The 21,539-nt window shown below is 38.4% G+C and overlaps 1 protein-coding gene across 3 annotated transcripts in view; it reads left to right on the forward strand.

Annotated features, from left to right (window-relative positions):
- Window positions 1–21,539, forward strand: part of LOC113120844 (partitioning defective 3 homolog) — a 64,392-nt gene that overhangs the window by 25,431 nt on the left and 17,422 nt on the right. Inside the window, exons 7-22 of one of the 3 annotated variants that reach the window (XM_026290938.1) lie at window positions 769–852; window positions 1,572–1,697; window positions 2,618–3,003; window positions 4,749–4,888; window positions 4,995–5,123; window positions 5,631–5,666; window positions 7,063–7,251; window positions 7,412–7,582; window positions 8,025–8,175; window positions 10,295–10,478; window positions 10,708–10,850; window positions 12,350–12,394; window positions 13,597–13,827; window positions 13,977–14,196; window positions 15,525–15,632; window positions 16,003–16,233. In XM_026290938.1, the coding sequence (XP_026146723.1) occupies window positions 769–852; window positions 1,572–1,697; window positions 2,618–3,003; window positions 4,749–4,888; window positions 4,995–5,123; window positions 5,631–5,666; window positions 7,063–7,251; window positions 7,412–7,582; window positions 8,025–8,175; window positions 10,295–10,478; window positions 10,708–10,850; window positions 12,350–12,394; window positions 13,597–13,827; window positions 13,977–14,196; window positions 15,525–15,632; window positions 16,003–16,233 (2,574 nt within the window). The remainder of the gene's footprint in view (window positions 1–768; window positions 853–1,571; window positions 1,698–2,617; window positions 3,004–4,748; window positions 4,889–4,994; window positions 5,124–5,630; window positions 5,667–7,062; window positions 7,252–7,411; window positions 7,583–8,024; window positions 8,176–10,294; window positions 10,479–10,707; window positions 10,851–12,349; window positions 12,395–13,596; window positions 13,828–13,976; window positions 14,197–15,524; window positions 15,633–16,002; window positions 16,234–21,539) is intronic. The other 2 variants (XM_026290948.1, XM_026290956.1) reach the window with 2 other exon arrangements.

Genomic DNA, 21,539 nt, shown 5'->3' on the forward strand with positions numbered 1-21,539 from the left:
ATATTCTATGGCCATACACCAACCCTACACCTAACCCTAAACCTCACAGGAACTTTGGGCATTTTTACTTTCTCAAAAAACTAATTCTGTATGATTTATAAGCGTTTTGTAAAATGGGGACATGGGTATGAAACAGGTTTTACAAGGAGAGGGTGACTTATGAGGACATAACCCATGTCATTATACAAAGTTGTGTCCTGCTTTTTCACAAAAACGTGCACACACACACACACACACAAACCCACACACGCTCTGACTGGCAGCAGCGGTGATATTATCTTTATTTTATGCTGTCAGTTTGATTTGCAGGTAATGAAACGTTTTGACTCTTGAGTTTTATTATAAAATGTCTTTCTTTTCTTAAACACTGAGATCAGAGTGAAATGTTTTGGAGTAATCTCTCATAAACTTTAATCTATAATCTTGGTCGAGTCTTTCACAGTTCTGTCTGACACTTTTGAGATGCGTTGGGATTGATGCCAAAATTAGTGTTATACTGTGAGTCTTTGACAAACATGACTAAAATGCAAGCTCACATTTTAGGACATATTTTGTAACTTGACTCTATATAGATGCATGAATAGCATTTAACTATGTATGCATAAGGTGCATTTTGTGTGACAGCTTCATAACATTCTGACTCTTTGCATGTTCTGACTCCATCCTGCTTCGTTTGATTTGACCGTGATGGAGTTACACAGAACTACATGCTTCTTTACTCTCTCTGATAGTTTCTCTTCTTTTTTTTTTTTTGCTTCTGTCCTACAGTGATATTGTGAAATTGGTGGAAGTGTCCAATGACGGAGGTCCACTCGGTATCCATGTTGTGCCTTTCAGCGGACGAGACCGCAGGTAACATCCACCAAACTCCATTATCAAATCAATAAATGGGTCAAAATTTAAAATAAAATATATATTTTTTAACCTGGGAAACTCAACCACTGAACATAAACTTTGCTTAAGATCACCATCTCTCAAAACAAAAGAAAAAATTCTAAAACTTTTTTATGCATGTTTGCCTGAATTGTTCTTTTTGCATATGTAATAGTATATTAATAAATGTAATCATTTTATGATATTTTTTGGTCACTGGCGTATTCTGAGCTCTCTCCTCTGGAATCACCTGATATTCTGAGTGACCACTGTTTGATTTGAGGTGACTAAATGTTTGTGTCTCTAAAGATTCATTGAATCCTCTGCAGAGAGTGCATAAGAGTTTTTCTAGAAGAGATAGAATATCTAAACAGCATCTGCATGTGAATGTTCACCAGGCAGACTAATCGAGCTAAAAGCCACTTTATATCTCTGTGATCTTCATCTCTCTCCGGGCAGCGAGCTGCCGCAACAGGACGGAGAGTTAAAAAGATGGAGAATCTTATTTATCTTGAGGAATTAGCTTTGGTTCAGAAGTGCTTCATGATGCTGCATTAAGTTCAGTTTCTTTCAATTCAATATCAATCAAATTAATGTTTCATTTCAAATGGATGAGGTTTATGACTAAATAATAAATCTCAGACACTCAGGTTTAGATCAAGTGTTTGTGTGTGTGTGTGTGTGTGTGTGCGCTGCAGGACATTGGGTCTGCTGGTGAAGCGTTTGGAGCATGGAGGGAAGGCTGACGTCCAGGGTTTGTTTCAGGAAAATGACTGCATCATTCAGATCAACAATGGAGATCTGCGGAATGTCCGATTTGAGCAGTAAGACTTGACCTCTGACCTCTGATGTGTACAGAGTGCTTGTTGTCCCATTAACTCCTTACTTTTTATCTCATCTATTCATTCGCTCCACTCATTCATTTGTTCTTCCATATGTTCATCCATTCATCCTTCCATTCTGTCCCATCATCATCTGTTCATCCATCCGTTCATCCAGCCACCCATTTATGTTCATCCATCCATCCATCCATCCATCATTTACTTTCATCTATAAATCCCCATCCATTCATCCATTAACGTTCATCCACACATCCATTCAGCCATCAATTCGTTCATCTATCTGTCCACCCATCTCCCCATCCATCCATCATTTCATCCGTCAATCCATATTTTCATCCGTCAATCCATATCTGTTCATCCATCAATGTTCATCTATCAGTCCCATTTATCCATACATCCAGATGTCCATCCATTCATTCATTCATTCTGCTGTTAATCCATTCTTCCATTTGTTCTTCCATTCGTTCATCCAGTTGTCATCCATTTGTTCATCTTTTCATCCATCTGTCCATCCATTAATTAATTCATGCGTGCATCCTTCCATTTGTTCATCCTTCCGCCTATTCATCCATCTCCTTTTCTTGTGGCTCAGTGGTAGAGCTTTGGGTTAGCAGCACAAAAGGTCATGGGTTCGATTCCCAGGGAACACATATACTAACCTGAATGCAGTGTAAGTCGTTTATGGATAAAAGCATCTTATAAATGCATAAATGTAAATATTCTCTGACATTAAGTGAACCTCTAATATTTTACATTTTGCTTTGTGTCTGATAGTGCGTTAACTCCCCCCCCCCCCCCCCCCCACATTTTTTTAAATAAATGTAATGTTTTAATGCTGAAAATTTATTGTAATTGTATTACTTCATAAACCTAAATGTTTGTATGTTTTTGTATGTTCTCAGAGCTCAGAACATGTTTCGTCAGGCAATGCATTCTCCCGTCATCTTGTTCCATGTGGTGCCGACCACCATGAGATCCCTGTATGAGCAGATATCCCATAATGAACACAACCCCAGAGTGAACATTGACCTTTCTGGACGTTTCAGCCCTGACTCCCTCACAAATGACCCGGTCGGCCTGGATCACGCTGCTCACCGATTGGCCCAGCACATGCCACACCCACCAAATAACCATTTGGATACCAGCTCTCCCATCCGTCATCCTGTTGGCTCATCAGGGAAACCTCCATCAGGTCACTCCTCCTCTCCCCAAAGAGGATTAAGCCCCGCCCCCACAACTGGCTTTACCAAGAAGGTTGGGCGGAGACTTGGAATCCAGCTTAGAAAAGGTATCAGTAAAACTGTCCCGCTGCTTTTTGTAAATTATTAATAAGTGGCTGTCACTTGATGATAAACTGCTTGTTATGCTGGTTGATTACCGCATATATTAATATTTGCTGAGAAAATCTCATAAAGATGAATTTGAAACATTTTATTACTGTTGTTGACAATAAAATGATTGAATAGGCATTACAATTTTAACACAATTTTATATCATTCATTGTACTAAAACTATGAATATAATTTTAGTGTAGTCTTCCTGTCTTGATAACTAAATTATGTTTGTTTGTTGTTTTTATTAAAATGATTTAATATGTGTTGTGGCTATGTTAAAATGTGTTTATGATTAAGGCTGTGCTAATGAGTCCAGATGCCTATTGCTGAGCATATTTTCCTGAATCCTGCAGATTCTGCTGTACTGTGATTCAGCTGGGAGAATGTTGCTCTGTTATCTGCCAACATCTCCTTTCTCTGTGTGTGTGTGTGTGTTTGGTGTGTGTGTGTGTTTTCCTGCTGTAAAGGTGTGAAATGTGAAATGATTGACAACCGTTGGCACAAGTCTTGGCACCTGTGTGTGGACAGGTGGCCCAGCGGGTGCATGGGGTGGCGGCGGGGTTATGGAACAGCGGTGCAGGGAGTGCTGTGTGTCAGTGTGATGTGTTTCCATATGGCTGTCTGATTCTCTCAGTGTTTCATTGGACCCAAGTCACACAAACACACACACACAGGGGAGCTTGCAGTGTTTTTTTTTTTTTATAAAGTGTGATTGGAGACACTTTCTCTTTCTCACTCTCGGTCTCTCTCACACGCTCAGGGGCTCTTATCTCGGTCTTCTCACACAGTCTCTAATTCCTGAACCTCAGAAGGTTTAAGCCCAGCCTTTTGGGTTGATAGGTCATGACCTTGTGTTGCCTTTCAGACCCCTGTAGTCCAGGTGGCTTCTGTTCCAGTCCTGTAGTCTCCATAAACAAGCTGTTGCTTGATGGTTCTCTAAGCTGCAAGCTTCCGATGTTACTCGCATGCAAACAGAGAGAGATCTGACACAGAAAGCAGACTCAGAACTGTGTGGGATTAAAAACTAGAGAGCTAAATGAATGCATTTAAACTGCAGTCCTTTCAAATGTATTTTAATTTCATTATGTATCTGACTCTGAATATTGTGTAGTAGAACAGTACAGATTCAAATTGCCACTTAATATAATATAATATAATATAATAGAGGTGACACGTTAATAACAAAAGCTGCTTTTAATGTTCTCCAAACATAATATAATGTAATACATTTTTAAAAATGTATTAAGCATTTTTGTATCTAAATTGTTCTTGCTGTGTCAACCACTTTACAAATGAAGGAATTTATTTGTTAAATTCATTTTTCTTTTTTTTCGAAATCAGAAATCAGTTTTTATTTAGTTTTAAATTGTGACCTCAGTTTCATGTTTGGGTTACACGTTGTGAATCATTGATCATTTAACAAGCAATTGACATGAAAGTAGACACCTGTTATTTTAAAATTAATTATTAATTTAATGTATTTATTTAAAATGTTTATTTATATTATGTTTTTTCCCCATCGTGGCATTACCAGCATCATACCAGCAGGCACGTGTAATGTGGCATTAAATCAGTGAATTGTCACCAAGAGCTATTTCACAGGGTTTTAATCATACAACAACTTGTGTCTCAGGTTGAAATGGATAGCTGTATATATCCTTAGCTCTATCTTTTACTGTGTTCTCTCTGTGTCTGTCAGGGCCTGAAGGTCTGGGGTTCAGCATCACATCAAGGGACGTCCCTCTTGGAGGCTCCGCCCCTATTTACGTGAAGAACATTCTGCCAAGAGGAGCTGCCATACAGGACGGGAGACTGAAAGCAGGGGATAGATTGCTAAAGGTAAAAGGAAATCAATACATTTTTATTATATTTATTAATGATGAAACAATTATAAATGAATAAAATCTAAATATAGACACAATGAGTGATTTTGTGGTTGGCACAGGTCAATGGGGTGGATCTTAATGGGCGTGGTCAGGAGGAGGTGGTTTCTCTGCTGAGGGCGACGCCCATGGGCGGGACTGTGAGTCTTCTGGTAATGAGACAGGAAGAGTCCTTTCTACCCAGAGAGATGGTAAGGAACTGTGTGTGTGTGTGTGTGTGTGTGTGTGTGTGTGTGTGAGAGAGAGAAAGTGTCGAGGTGTGAAGTCTAATGTCTTCATAAAACTGTCCATCACTATATCGCACAGCCTCTCTGACACTTAAAAAGTCTCACCATGTGGTGTATTTGAGTCAAGGTTAAGTTTTGCGATTTCACATTTTCTTCACACTATTTGCATTTCAATGAGAGCTCCATAAAGAGGACTATTTTTATTTGATTATTATTACACCATTTTCAGTGTATTTCTTTTTACTGGTGTTTTCAAACATCATTGTTTTACCTCTTAGTTTGAGGAGGGTCAATTCAGGTAAATTGGGTCAATTTTCACATTCATGTTAAGGGCAAAAAAAACAAAACAATTGATCTAATATATTAAATCCAGTTTGAGTGATCTTAAGAACCATCTTTGGTTGCACTGTGTGCATGTTTGTTTTCATTTGCAGTATTACCATTAGTCCTCTCCTTCCTCACTCTCTTTAGAACACAGAACCAGCAATGCAGAACACACGAGAATGGGTAAGAACTGCACACACACCCTCAGAGCCGCTCATACTTCTCTACATCTGTTCATGAGAAGAACTGTTAACCGTTGTTGTCATGCAAAGTATGCGCAGGGGTCTCTGAAGTTCTTTAATGATCCTGATCCAGTACTTTGAGATGATGTGGTTGAGTAAATGATTTCATTTTCAGTCATTTACGGATTATAAATGACTAATTTATCTGACTCACTCTCTCTGTATCACAATCCATATCTTTTTCTGTCTTTGTGCTGTATAAGCTTTATGTTGCTGTGATTTTTCCCAGTGAATTAGTCATTATTATTTCATCCTCATCTGGTTGTGATTATTACTGTAAATCTACTCACTGTGATTTGAGTTATGCAGTTGTTTTGAATTGATGCAACTTGCACGTTTGTGCATTAAAACCTCTCAAGTCTGATAAGATCTGCTCTAACAGTGGCGGTGCAGGAGAGAATTAAATGAAAGCCGTCCATTTCCTTCTTAACACAAGTGTGTGTTTGTGTGTGTTTCGGACGTTGTTACATAAAGTGAAGGTGATTAAAGCTCAATAAAGATAGAGTTTATAGAGCAGTCGTTCAGTAGATGGTTGTTAAAGCTGTCTCATCTCTCTTAGTCTCTGTTTTCCACACAAACACTCACGCACTAACACGAGGGAGCCACTGGAGAGGTCAGAAGAGCAGCAGATGTAATGGGTTTATTATCTGTGCGTCTGAATCAGAGAGCAGAGGTTTGTCAGGCATCATTTCTCATGAAAGCTGCCCTCCCCGCCTCATTTACATGTGCTGAATTTCCTTCAAGAGCAGGTGAAAATGGCTTTGTGTGTCAGGGAAATGGTAATAGACAAGAGAGACTTGAATTTTAAACTTCTATGGCAGAGATTCATAGTGTCTAGGGTCTATTACTCACTGCAAGATATGAGAAATGAGCTATTCTGTCATCTTTTAAAGAGAACACTCACCCAAAAGTGAATTTTGATTTACTTACCCTCTTGTCATTGTGAACCTGTGTGACTTTGTTTTTTTTGTTGAACACATAAAGATGATTTTGAAGAATTGCACTGGTGACTATTTTCAGAGAAAGTTGAGTCTTTCTGAGAATTGCTCCTTTTGTGTTCCATGAAGGATAGAAAGTCATATGGGTTTGGGACTGAAGGGTGATTAAATATCTTTAAATAGACTCTGAATTGCTGATTTGTAGTGTGCGCAAACCATGATAGTGTATTAACATGAAGATATATATATTTTTCCATAAATATCTCTCTCCTAGCTGTCATTGTTCTCCAATTTTCTGTCTCAGTTTGATGAAGAGGATGAAAAATCTTTAATGCAATGATGACCGAGTTTTCTTTATTTCTATGTTGTCGTAATGTCCCTATGTCTCTTTCTCTGTAGAAGGTAGAAGATGAGGAGTTGGTCCTAACACCTGACGGGACACGTGAGTTCCTGACGTTGGAAGTGCCTCTGAGTGATTCTGGCTCGGCGGGTTTAGGAGTCAGTGTCAAGGGTAATAGGTCAAAGGAGAGCCATGCTGACCTGGGCATCTTTGTCAAGTCTATTATCAATGGAGGAGCAGCATGCAAGGTTAGAAATGTATACACACCAACATTTTGTATTCTTTAAAAAAAAATCTTACCCCAAGCGGTCATCGGTAGAGGTCATCGTCTTATAGTTTTGTTATGAGTAGCACAGTGTACATATTAAATGTCTTGAATCTTCTTAATAACCTCATTCTCTGGTGTAGGATGGAAGGCTGCGAGTCAACGATCAGCTAATCGCAGTCAATGGGGAGTCGTTGTTAGGGAAGACAAACCAGGACGCCATGGAAACACTGCGCAAGTCCATGTCAACGGAGGGCAACAAGCGAGGGATGATTCAGCTGATTGTGGCAAGACGAATCAACAAACACCTTGAGGTAAAGAAAGAAGAATCTGAAAAGGAGAGTCTGAAAGCTTTGATCATTGTTCATGTATTAGTTATGCAAGAGAGTAATAGCTCATTAGTATTTTGGGTTGAAAAGAATATCTAAAAAAAACATCTAAATATATGTATATTTTTTACTTGATGCGCTTCAGAATATAGAACTTGCTACATTATGGTCATATTTTGTCATGAATAATTTTAATTCCTCTAGTCTTGCCTTGATTTTAAAAGTGGACACAATTTAAAAGTTGCACAAGGATCATAACTGCCCAAGATTTACCCATCATGCTGAGTGTTTAGTGTCTGCATTTGAACGAGACGGAGCCCACTGAAGCCAGAGTTGAAATAATAGCCAGTTAAATCTCCCGGAAGGTAAATTTAGAGGTGTGTGATTCGAATGTTGATGTTCCTCTTGTTGTTCTGGTTTCTGTCAGGGGGAGAGCCGATGCAGTCCCCGAGGTTTAGAGCGGACCCTGAGCCCGTCTCCTGATGACCACGAGCGACGGATCTCACACTCGCTGTACGGAATCGAGGGGCTTGATGACAACCTTAGGCCACATGCCAACACAAGTCCTCATAAAATGAGTGAGTCAGCAACATACTTAAGGGACTACATTTGTAATCTCTGTGATAGTCTAAGCTGGTTTGCTGGTTTTAGCCAGTTAAAGCTGGTCTTCCAGCCTGACCGGATGAAACAAGCCCCAAATCCTCTTTTCTTTTTGATAGATCAATCATATGCATAGCTAAATTTAGAGAAGTATATATAAATATTAAATCTTGTGCTTAATAAATCAAAGTATTTTTGCATATTTTATATTTCTATTTCTATACATATATATATGTATATGTATATATATATATATATATAATATATATGTGTGTGTGTGTGTGTGTTATATAAGAATATATTAAAATAAATTAATGTTATTATGTAATGTTTATAGATAAATGTATAATTTCTTTAAAATGAAATATGTAGGCATGTATATGTCCTTCAGATCAGCTAAAACACATTGGGTTTCAGAGTGTTTTTTTTTTGTTGTTGTTTTTTTTAAGCAGTTAATTATTTGCATTATTTTGCAAGTTAACCATCACCAGGTGCTCTCTACAACCACATTTGAATGCAGCATCAGGTTTCAGAAGTAGAATTGGCATCTCTGGGCTGCAGTGTGTAAGAAACATGTGGTCTAACACAAAACATATGAGTGTTACCCTGGACAAACAGATGCAGAGCCGTGGAGGTTCACTGAGAGCTCTCTGGGAGCTGTTATCCTCCCTGTCAACAATCGAATCCACTCATGGGAAATGACAGTAGCAGGGTGCCACACAGAGACGTGCATATGCTTTTCCATTTACTCAATATATGTAGAGTCATCCTCATACCATGCCATCCATTTACACTAACACAGACAGGCTTTCAGTTGCTCGCTCTCACTCTTGCAGAAAGATACAAACTTGCTTTGATCAGAATGTGACTGTGTCCATAAATTTAAAGACCTGTTTTCAAACTCGCCTCAGTAAATGTGTTAGATTGGATTTGGATTTGCTTGAGTGAGGCTCTCTATGAACATACAGCAGGCTAATGTCTCATCTTCAGATGCTTTGAGGAATTGAAATTTTTTATTAAAGAAATTAGCATTTAGGTATTTGCGTGGTGGATAGACCTAGAATGCATTAGTCTGTCTGGAAGTAAAAATATAATAAATTTTCTCCATAGGTAAGCTATGAGTTTGTTAATCAATGGTATATTCTTTTGTTAAAACTATCAGCCCACATTATTTCAGCTTATTTTTTAAACAATCACATTTAACAATGGAATTCCTAATGAGAAAACGACGTTACCCATGATTCTGTAAAGAAATCTCCACCTATCAGTGACACTCAAATTGTGCCAAAAGAACTTTATAGTGCCCATATTGTTTTTGTTTTTTTTTCATTATTTTTAATACAAAAATTTAGTTTTCAGTGCTTTATAGATTTGTAGCTCTTTCCCTTGTTAAATCCGTAAAGTACACACTCTTGTATCTTTGTCTTTTTCCCCTCAAATCCAAATTTTAATGTTATGGATTGTATCATGGCTTATTAATGAAACCTTCTTAAAGTCTCTATTGGGAAAATGAATAAGATTACAGTGTTTAATGGAAAAAGATACTCATGAACCATTAATAAGCTAAAGAGCATGAAGAGAATCATTTGGTACCAGTATTTCTTTAAAAAGCACTTTGTTCCCAACCATAATGCATTTTGTGATCATTTACATCCCACATGATTTCACTTATTGAAGTATGTACTGGAAAAAAAGAAAGTGTTTCTCATGGGCTTTATTTTAGTCTAGGGTGGGAATTTTTTGAACTGAGAAAAACACAAACAAGCTAACTGCACTATTTCTCTATAAACCACATACTGTCTCTCAGTATTTACTGGAAAAAGGGCCAAATTTGTTTGCACAAGATGATATAGAAAAAGCAGCCATGCAAATGGCATCCAGAGCAAGCAAGCATGTCCAGATGAGGAGGACTACAACTTTCTTGTGATTCTCTCTGACCTGCTTTGCTCAAAACAAGGCGATTTATTTTTGTATGGATTATTTTTACCATCTTGGAACCCGCACTATGACCAGGATTAGATGTATTACTTGATTACTTTATAATAATAAAACAATTTGATTGTCCCTACACCTCTTCCTGCTCTGATCTCATTGTAGATCATTATCAGCTCTCGCCGACGGTCAACATGCCTCAGGATGACACAGTCATTATTGAAGACGACGGGCCACATGTTCTCCCCGCCCAGCTGTCTGACCAATCGTCATCCAGTTCTCACGAAGACATGGGTTTCGCTGTGGAGACTCCGCCACCACCACCCTGGAACCAAGAACTTCCAGACAGGTAAATAAAAGTGGACAGTTTAGAAAGTTTTGTAATTTGTTGTAGTATCTATTGTCTTTGTTTCTATTTCGAGCTTCAACTCTCAGACTCTTCTGACGATCTTCCTGCTGTTATTGAGTCCATGGCCTTTTATTTGTTTGTCAAAGGAGCTTCGGTTATTAGAACAGGGCCAAGGGCTGGACACTGTGCTTTGATTTAATCTCTCTCTCTTTCTCTGTCCTTCCCTCAGCTCTTCCAGTGCTAATGATGAGGGGGCTTTTCAGAGGGAAGGCTTTGGCAGGCAAAGCATGTCTGAAAAACGCACCAAGCAGTATGGAGACGCAAGCCAACTCGATATCATCAAGACCCGCAAGTCCAAGAGCATGGACCTAGGTACTCTAAAGATTAATCCTAAATGCAGTGCTTGGTCCAAGATACTCTAAAGATCATTGGAAACACAGTGCTTGGTCTTGGATACTGTGAACATCCATTCAATTTACAGTACTTAGACATAGATAGTCTAAAGATACACTTGCTTGGTCCTATACACTCTTAAGATCAACTTGAAGCTCAGTGCTTGGTCTTAAATATTGTAAACATCGACCCAAAACACTTAGTTAGACCTAGTTACTCTAAAGGTCAGTCTTAAAAATTAAAAGCAGAGTAAACACAGTAGTTGGACCTAGATACTCTTAAGGTCAGTCCCAATCACTGTGGCTGAATCTATAATACTTTAAATGCCAGCCTTTATTACAGTGCTTGGACTAAGAGGCTGTAAACATCAGTTCCAAACACTGTGCTTGGACCAAATCACTCTAAAGATCAGTCCCAAACACAGTGATTGTACCTTAAATACTCTAAAGGTCAATCTCCAAACACATTGCTTTGACTTCAGTACTGTAAAGGTCAATCTCCAAAACATTAATTGGACCTAAATACTCCAAAGGTCAATTTTAAAATCCCTTAAATTGGTTTCATTACTCAAAATATAAAGTCAAACCATATTATTTAGACTCAGATACTCTAAAGGTCTGTCTCAAACACAGTAGTTGGACCTAAATACTCTAAAGATCAGTACCAAACACTGTACTTGGGCCTAAATGCTGTAAAGGTCAGTCGCAATAAATAAATTCCCACCATGAAATCGAATTCATTGCTCAAGTTACTTTCCTCTCTTTATAAGAGCACTTCTCAGAATGCCTCTCATTCTGGTTATCAGCATTCACCACTCCACCGTCACTAAGTCTGCACTGGTCTCCCTTGTGCATGTGCTTTCTAATCTGAACACTGTTTCCACTCATGCAATTCTGCTAGATGTTCCTCACTTAACGCTTTACCACTGAAATGGTGCCAGAGTGCAGACAAGGGATCCTGCAGAACCTTCCATCTTTCCACTGACTCAAACAAGTTTTTTTTTCTCGTGGGCCTTCTTCACCACTTACACTTCTTTGCATATTATTTAATTTGACCTTTTTCTAATTTGAGTTTAGAATTTAGGTTTCTAGACCACTGCTGATTGTTTTTTGTAGGTCATTTTTCTAGATATAGTTAACACTATCTAGATATCTAGCTTGAATTGTTGTTTTAAAAACTTTGTTTCAATTACATTTTTATCATTTTGATTTCTGAAGTGAGTGATTCCTGCTTTTGAGCTTAGCAAGTTAGGGATGGGGATGAAGGTTTGGGCTCCTGCATGGTCTCAGTGGAAAAGTGATAACTCTGAATCAGCAGAATCACTGTGGAAACACACAGTTTTGTTAATGAGCACTGAATGATTGTTTCTGTCGTCTGGTTTGTTGATGGTGAATCATGCATGGTTGCTTGCTGCATGTTGAATGGTCACACTAACCGTCCTGTCAATGTATGTGTATGTCTGTGTGCCCTTCACACAGTGGCTGATGAGATTAACCTCACACACTACACAGAAAACCACCCAGGTAAGCATGACCACTCCTGCACTTCTGTTCCTGCACACACACACTCACTTCTATTCCACACTACAGGATTATTAATAATTGCCTGTTTTTCTTTTATGTTGAGATAATTTTTTCCCTACCGTATCACCGTTGTTTATTTTCCTAGGCCTGTTTATCACCACTCTAATAAACAGCATATTTCAGCACCTATAAAAACAGGTTACAGCATTCATACTCTGCAGTTTAGCCAATGTAGTGACCCGGAAATCACTTGTATTTTATTGATATTTATGTAAATAAATATAGATGTTTTTGAAGGAAGTCTATTTTGCTCGTAAAGGCTTCATTTTTTTTTTTACCAAAAAGAGTAAAAAAAAATAGTATTGTAAAATGTTATTATATATTATATATATTAAATAACTTTTTTTTCCTGTTTTAAAATATAATGTATTCCTGTGGCGGCAATTTAAGTTTTCAGCAGCCATTACTCCAGTTTTTAGTGTCACGTGATTCTTCTGTAGTCATTCTGATATGCTTTGAAAGCAGTCTAATGGTGCTTGAGAAACGTTTCTTCTTATTATCATCAGTGTCTTGATATCTTTGCTTTCAAAGAAGTTGAAAGAATAGCATTTTATTTGAAATAGAAGCTTTTGTAACATTAGAAATGTCTATACTGTCACTTTTAATAAATTTTATGTATCCTTGATTAAGTAATAATTTATTTAAAAAAATAAAAATACTTTATTTTCACCTTTACATATATACATATTTTCTTTACATTTATTTTTGTATATTATTGCCATTGAGGTTGAACTGGTTTTTTGTAAAGCATTTTGTTCTGAAAATCCATTTTATTATAATATTGCGGTATTATAAGCACACAACTTTATTATATTTAAAAATAGCATGGGAGGTCAGACGGGTTTCAATAAGGCAGTGCTGCTTGATTAAGATAAATTAATGCAATCTTTCCTGGCTTCCACTTACATTCATTTATCTTCATCACATAATACAGAAACGCATCTTCACGCCTTCATGGCTGACTACATACGATAGCAGCTCATGTGCGTGCACACACACACACACACACACACACACTCCACATAATGTTCAGATAAATATAGCAGCTTTTATCAGGGTTACGGTTGAGATTTTTGGCGGACAGACTGCACGCATAACTAGTTGATTGTGCTTTGTGGTTTAACTAGCGAACTCTTCCTCAGGCTCTTCCTCACATGATGTTGGCCCGTCTCTCGGCCTAAAGAAGTCCAGCTCTCTGGAAAGTTTACAGACTGCCGTCGCTGAGGTGACTCTCAACGGCGACATGCCTTTTCACCGGCCACGCCCACGCATCATACGGGGGCGGGGCTGCAACGAGAGCTTCCGAGCCGCAATTGACAAATCGTACGACAGGCCAGCAGCAAATGAGGATGAAGAGGAGTGCATGGACACATGTATGGCCGCTCCTGGTTTAATCAGTGAACACACTCAAATATAGCAAATCTTGAGATGACGACTTAATTTGATTAATTGGTATTAAATAATTTAGTTGATTATGACTCATAATAACCGCATTCCCCCTGTTTTTCTTTTCTTCCTGTAGTGGAGGAGGACAATGAAGGAAGCTCTCGATCAGGGCGGGATTCCGTTTCCACGGTAGCTGATCTCACTCCGCTTCCCGTCACCGAGCAACAGCTTATCAATGGCAGTCAGCCTCAAAACGACAAGAAGAAAGAAAAAGGGGGGAAGGACAAAAAGAAGCCAGAGAAAGAGAAGGGTAAAACAAAGAAAGGAATGCTCAAGGGTCTTGGAGAGATGTTCAGGTAATTAAAAGCAGATCTGAACAGCTTTTTGCGTCAGATTAAAGAGACTAAGAATAATGAAGATAAGAGCGCAGATGAGCCCAGAGCACTTTTTCTTCATGTCCTTAATTACCTCAAAATCCAACAAAGGAATAAAAGGGCTGCCCACAGAGCTGCCCACCGACGCATCATAGGCATGTTCCTGACTCAAAGACTTTGCCAACAATAGGCAGAACACAAAATAGGTGAAAGATGTGAGTGAAGAAAATTGAGTGGTCTTTGCACATGCAAATCTTGCTAACGCATTGCTAAGGTGGTTGGTTGCAGGGCTGGTGCTGTGCTGTTGCAAAGGTGTTCTGGGTGTTTTCTGGTGTGTTGCTAGGGTGTTGCACTGAGTTTCTTTATTATTCTGGTTTCTAGATATGGACTGTAGTTTCCTTGGCAAGCTTAATGCTTTATTTAAGCCGATACATTGCAAAAATTATATTATATTTGTCTTCTGTTCCCAATCTTTTGAATTAGTGTAGTGTACAGGTATATAAACAGTAGACGACTACTAGTATTCGGCATCCTGTACTAATATAAAAAACTAATGGGATTGAAATCGAATCATTTAATATTGATAGGCTGTGAGTTTTTGTGCTCTGTGGAGTGACAGAATGTTCCTGAGCTCTAGGCAGAATGGACAATCACATCCAAGACACGGAGGAAAAGTTTGAGTTTCCATGAAGTTTCGAGAAATACGAGAAGACTGGAGGGGAGAGAAAGCAAGAACGCAGCTCATTTGAATGTTTTTCAATCTGTCAGCAATAGATAAATCATTTTTGAAAACGTCAAATATTTTAGTCCACTTCTGGGGCAGTGGAGTGTTTTAATGGCTGTCATCTGCCTCACCGAGCCAAAGATACCTGCTACATATTAATGAGCTCCGCCGAAAATCAGAACTCATAGGCATGCAAAGGTATTGAAACTCCATTCAGCTTTCTTGCACAGTACACTTCAATCCTCGCACGTCAGTGGAATATTAATGAATCGATATGCTTGATAAAACAAAGATTTGCAAAGAAAAGAAGACTTTTCACGCTCACCGCTTTGCAGAGTTGCAAAACAGTGATTAGTTTGTTAACTGAATTAGAATAGATGGATTAAGAGCTTTAATGTTGGTTTAATTAGAGGCGACAGGTTTAAGAGTTTTATTCAGAAGCATGATGCCCATTCAAATGAAAGGGACACGTGACTAGTGTTTTGAACCAAGTAGCTTTTGAATGCAATTTCCCAGTTCATTGGGAAGAATGTGTTGTCATACACACCATCATCTTGTGACGTGTGTGTGTGTGTGTGTGTTGAAGGTTCGGGAAGAACCGTAAGGACGAGCGTATGGATGGTCCAAAGTGGAAAGCAGAGGAAACTCATGCATCGGAGGAAGAGACGCGCAGAATGAGACAAGAACAAGAGAGGTACACACACACACACACACACACACATACAGAGTCAGAGCTAATCTTAACTGTCATCAGCCTCTAATCAGAGGCATTTCCTGACACTTTACCTGCCAGCCGTACGCACTTCCTCAGCCCTTCTTCCTAAGTGATTGTTTCAGTTCTGTTCTTTGTCATCATTGTTTTGTTAAAGCATTATGATGCTTTTATATTTTGTGCGTGTATGCATACTAATCATTTAGCTAAATCCTGATCTGTCCATTATTATTTGTTTTTCTGAGGTTTTTTAACTTTTAAAAAATCTTTTAATCTTTTTTTTTTTTTTTTTATCTTTGTGTGTTTTGTCATTCTTTTTTTTTATTTTTTATTTTTACTTGTGTCTCTGTAGGATCCAGGCTAAAACACGAGAGATTCGTCAGCGCCAGGCCAGAGAGAGAGACTATGCTGAGATCCAGGACTTCAGTCGGTCCACCCTGACCTCACTTCCTCCTGAGGAGCCCTCGTACGCTGGCATCGGCTCGCTGGAACACAGCGGGTACCATCGGATCCACATGCCTCCGGACTCACCATACACACATAAACAGATCGCCCAAAACGGACACCCCTCTACATCAGACAGGTATTTAGTTTCTAAATATCATAGTCCTTCCACCTTCTGAGCTATTAATGAGTTTACCTTCAATTTTGAAGTCAAAATGCTCTTCTAAACACTCTCCTTGAGTTGTATGAAGTATTGACAGCATTCTTGTGGTATTTCATAAAACCTAGTTTGTGAGAATGTTTTGTCTGGGCTGTGTCAGAGGTGCATATTTTCTTGAGACTGAAACAAACACGGGCAGAGAGAGACCGGAAGGCCACTTCCTGCAAGAACCCTCAGGGAACAGGAAATGGAACATCTCATTCCAGTGAGATGTAGAGAATGGAACTCTGGGAATTCTCCTTGCGTATCTGAATGGGAAGTGGATCTTTGTCTGGGTGGGTGTGTTATGGGCTTTAGAGGGAAACACTATGTAGCAGTGTGTGTGTGTGTGTGTGTGTGTGTGTGTGTGTGTGTGTGTGTGTGATCCAAACTGTATACTTTAGTGATCTTATACCTTCCTGTTTTCTGAGTTTCATCCAGTCATCTTTATTGCAAGCTGTCAGATCATATTAGTTGAGACCAAGTAGCTAAAACAGCTGTTGATGTGGCCCTTTTCCGATGCCGGATGTGATGTTTTAGGATATTTAGACTGATTGAAGTTATGTCATTTGATCATGATGACATTGACATCAACAGGAAGTCATACTTTAGTGTCTTTAAAATGGCAGGAAAATAACATTATCTTAACTTTTAGGGAGCAAATCCTCTTCAACTGACAAAAGCGGGAGTGTCTTAACATTTCCTTTGATATTAATATTTCAATAATCCTTTTATTAATCACCCTAATTTATCAAGAGAGAATGTTCTCACAGTTAAGTGTGCATCCTAAGTTGGGTTGTTGAAAAGAGCCTAATGCTGCTTGTTTCTTATTCAGATTTAGTTTTTTGCATCAGCATTGTGCACACAAATGTTAGCGAGAAAGAGAGAGAGGTGGTCACAAATACAGTCAGTGGTCTTAACCGTCCGTGGCTTGTGTACTGCAAACACATATGAGCTTCATCACTGTGTCTGTCTCTTCACTCTGTTCCTCTTTCAGGCTTGAACTGATGATAAAACTAAGGACAGTATCAACTGTCTTTACATTTATTTTGAAAGATGAAGCTTGCAATTATGGAAAGGAATGTTACATTTCCGTCGAGTGCTTGCTGTGTTCAGCCAATCACAGTGCACTGGGTCAGTTGGCCAATCAGAGCAGACTGTGCTTGTCGGAAGGAGGGATTTTGAAGAAAACGACGCGTTTGAGAGAGATGGGGCATAGAGGACCTACAATAATGCACAGTATTTGAAAAAGAATGTGTTTTTTAAACAAAGCATGTCAACATATTCTGTTACACCAAATACACAAAATGATGATCTTCAAAAAAGCATATGACCCCTTTAAAAGATTTTTGACACATTTCTAAAGCTTTTTTACTAGTACATTTTTTTTCTTATTCTCATTTTTACCTTTCCCCAAATTAAAGTGGACACATTCACAAAAGATATTTTGGCAAGTTGAAGTCCAAGTCCTTTTTCTTGTCTAAACTTGTGTAAACACTTGAAATGCACCGTTGGGTCCAGAACATGAGCAATCTAGAGGCATCAGTTAGACTCTGAACGCTCAGAACAATTCCTGACATCAGTTGTGAAAGAGGTTATAGTGGAAATCCAACAATAATAGAGTCATTTTTACAATGTCACTGCTTTAGCAGGGAACACACTTATACACACAAACACACACAGTATCTGACCTAGAAATCAGAGTGTTCTAGCATTCTGGCTGTCAGCTGCAGTATGGTTAAAGTCCTTCAGTGCAGAACATATTTATACTGAAGTATATATCTGTATAATATATCTGTTCAGTCAGCAGAACTTCTTTTTGAAGCCTGATAAAAAGGGCTTATACAAACACAAACAAACACAAACCCAGCTGAGGTATAATGAGTATATTAAGATGTGAAGTAAGGAGTCTTGGGAGAGATGATTGTGCACAGCAAATGTTTCTCTCTATCATGCATGCACACACATACAAAATTCCCCAAAATTTGTGCTTCATGCACAAAAAAATCATATTTATATGGGATTATATGCATATGTTTAAAAGTGTCAGTATATGCATAAAATAGTGACAAAAAGATACAAAATAATAATAATTTGCAATAAAACATAGTAGAATTAAATAAATCTACAAAAAGCTAATAAAACTGTGAGTGTGGCTGATGTCTGAGGTTGTGAGTTCAGTTATAAATATCTCTCTCTCTCCGGGGTCTCTGTCCACCCACCAGGCTAGCTGTGGCTTTGTTAGAACGTGTGTGTTTGTATCTTTGAGACTGTAATCGGTTTAATCGGTGTTCTTGTGGTCTGTTGATATGGTTTTTTTTTTTTCTTGAATTGCTCAGAGTATTTCTTTGTTAATGGAAGGATCAGAGAAATGTAACAGATCAGAGAGAAAAAAAAAGAGATGTGTGTGAGAGAGCCAGAGAAAGAGAGACAGGTAGTTTTAATGAATTAAACTCAATCTCTTTTATTCATTTCCACTCATGTCCCTCCTCTCTGAGCTGGGGTTTGATTCTCTCAGGTTTTATTAAATTGACTGCTTAGATTTGAGTGAGAGAGCAACAACGTGCACATACGCACTGTTTCTGCATGTTTTTTTATTTTGTCATTATGAGAGATATCTGAGCCCTTCCTGTTCACCTCGGATCTGATGACTATCAGATCGCTGTCTGTGTCTCTGGTCTCCCACTGCAGCGATGGAGCCCCTGTCATCAACATTCCTCCTTCCTCCTGACAAACTTTAGTTGTGTCTATGTGTGTGTGTGTGCGCACTCTTGCTGAGTTGACTATGAGCCCTGAAGGGAATTTTTAAAGAATGCACATTGCAAAGGCCAATTAAAGCAGCCAAACGCACGCAGAGGGTAAACATCTGACTAATCCCACAGCATTCATGCTGAGAGCTCACACACACATGCATACACACACAAGTTTAAGCTCATTATCAGCATTCCCTGGCATGCTGCATGGAAAAAAAAGCATGGATTAAGAAAAACCAAAGTGTCAGAAACAAACTCGCAGACCCTTTTGATTAAAAATTAGGGCTGGGCAAGTTAACATGTTATTATCACGTTGATGCATTAACTGATTAAAGCCAACAATTATTTTACTGCACGTTAATGCAGTTTTTTATTATTATCCATTGCTCACTGGCTCTGAATACACATACAGCCAAATCATGCGTCACAGGTGGGGATGCTCCCTATCAAATTATTTAGCATCAACATTCACAAACTACTGTCCACTGTTATTTGTAACAGAAATTGAGCAAGCATTGGAGTGCAACACAGTGGAGTGCATTGTTTTGTTAACTTTGTGGTTTATTATTTTGAGTCGTATGGGACGTGGTAACACATGGCCCTCTCACAATATATTGCTTTAACCCTAATTATTCTCCCGCATCCCGCACACGCCAGTCTCTACCCGCCCATCAAGTGTTGTCTTGATTAAAAAAAAATTTTTTATCATGATTAATCACATTATTGTCTGTGATTAATCACAGATAATAATGTATTGTGAAATTTTTTTGTATTTGTTGCCCAGCACTAGTAAAAATATTTATTTAATTGAGTATTTGCCAAATTAATTCTTAGGTTCTGAATAACAGTAAAGTACAGAAAGTTTTAGCTAAATTGGTTCATCATGCATTGAAACTCTACTGTGAAACAGGCCTAAGTTTGAATACTTGCTCTGGGTGGAGCTTGTATTGCGAATGTTATAATACATTAAAATCTTAGGTCAAAAGAGCAACAACAAAAACTTTTGATGCTATACAAGTCTTTCAGGTTTATATTAGAAGTTATTTTATTCAGGATATTTCAGACCCTGTGGCTCATCCACACACTGCACACATGGTTTGTTTTTGGAAAGATCCACTGAGGGGTCAGGGTTTTCGTGGTAGCTAGTGGTCTGTGGTTTCAGCAACTGAGAGTTTGTGTCTGATTGTGGTCTAATGTTTATAAATGAACAGCAGTGGGGTGACGTTACTGAAGCCCTGCAGTGCTGGTGGTTGAACAATCTGTCATTTGGGCCAAGTTGTGCTCTAATGATGAATGGATCAAAATACAATCAACCCAATATAGAGCTCCAGAACTCCTTTTTTTATGTTTAGATAATTACTCTGATGTTTTCTGTCTTCCTGTCCCTTTCTTTCTTGTTCTGGCTAGTCAATGAATGCTCATTTAAAGGAATACTTCAGCCAAAAATGAATATCATTTATTACCCTCCAAACTCGTATTCTTCTGTGGAACACAAAAGAAAGAATCATCTCTCTTGCAAAACTCCATCTGTGTGCTTGTGTGTCTGTTATTAATTAAAATATTGTGTAGATTAACAGTGACAAATGACACAAACAGAAGAAATCTTTCTCTCAAGGCCTCCCTTAATGTAACTAAATCCAGTATTTGCAATATTATCTAATGGATTTAATCTGTCGCAGCTCCTGATTATTAATAATGAGGCCACACATGCATACGACAAACTGAGTATAGCGATAAACAGACATTAGTGGATGATAACCATCTGTTAAAAGCTGAATGTTCCACTGAGACATCAGATTGTGTATTTTGTGTAATGTGACATATGGTTTCAGATCTTCTCTGCTTCGTGTGCTTAACTTTTACTCGCTGGAGAAGTGATGTCAAATAGAGGTCAAAAGTTCAGAACCGAGTCAGGGTGACCCAAAAACCAACGTTATCACGTTCCCAGACCTCCTCGATCACCACTGTGCCTCTAATTGCTTCTGGGACTGTCTTTGTGGCTTTTATTAGAAAGCAATTGCTAAAGGACGTCTGTGGCCCTGTTTACACCTGGTAGCAAAGTGCTATTTTTGTCTTCCTCTAAATTATTTCTCACAAATAGAAATTTAATCTAACATCAGCTGAGGAGTGTTTTTTTTAAAGGTTCAAATGGATGTTAATACCAGGTGTAGACATGGCCTAAGAGAGATGCTTTAGAATGTTTCTGGAATAGAATTAGGTTTGTTGACTTAAATCTTTTTATTAGAAATTAAAGAAAGATTATTGGAAAAAGGTATGATCGGTACAGCAACTTTTGTACCATGATATAATGTATTTTGTTACTTGAATGACCATGCCACAGCTCTGACAGGGTTTGGAGTTTTTCTTCTCTAGTGTGCAATGCTTTCGATACAGTTTGCTGTTTATCTATGAATAAAATCACCTGCGTGTCTGCTGCATGTGCAATGATGGTTCGCTAGCTGTTTATATGTGTGTGTGTGAATAGGAATGGAG

This window comes from Carassius auratus, chromosome 2, assembly GCF_003368295.1.
Source record: "Carassius auratus strain Wakin chromosome 2, ASM336829v1, whole genome shotgun sequence".
Lineage (NCBI taxonomy): Eukaryota > Metazoa > Chordata > Actinopteri > Cypriniformes > Cyprinidae > Carassius > Carassius auratus.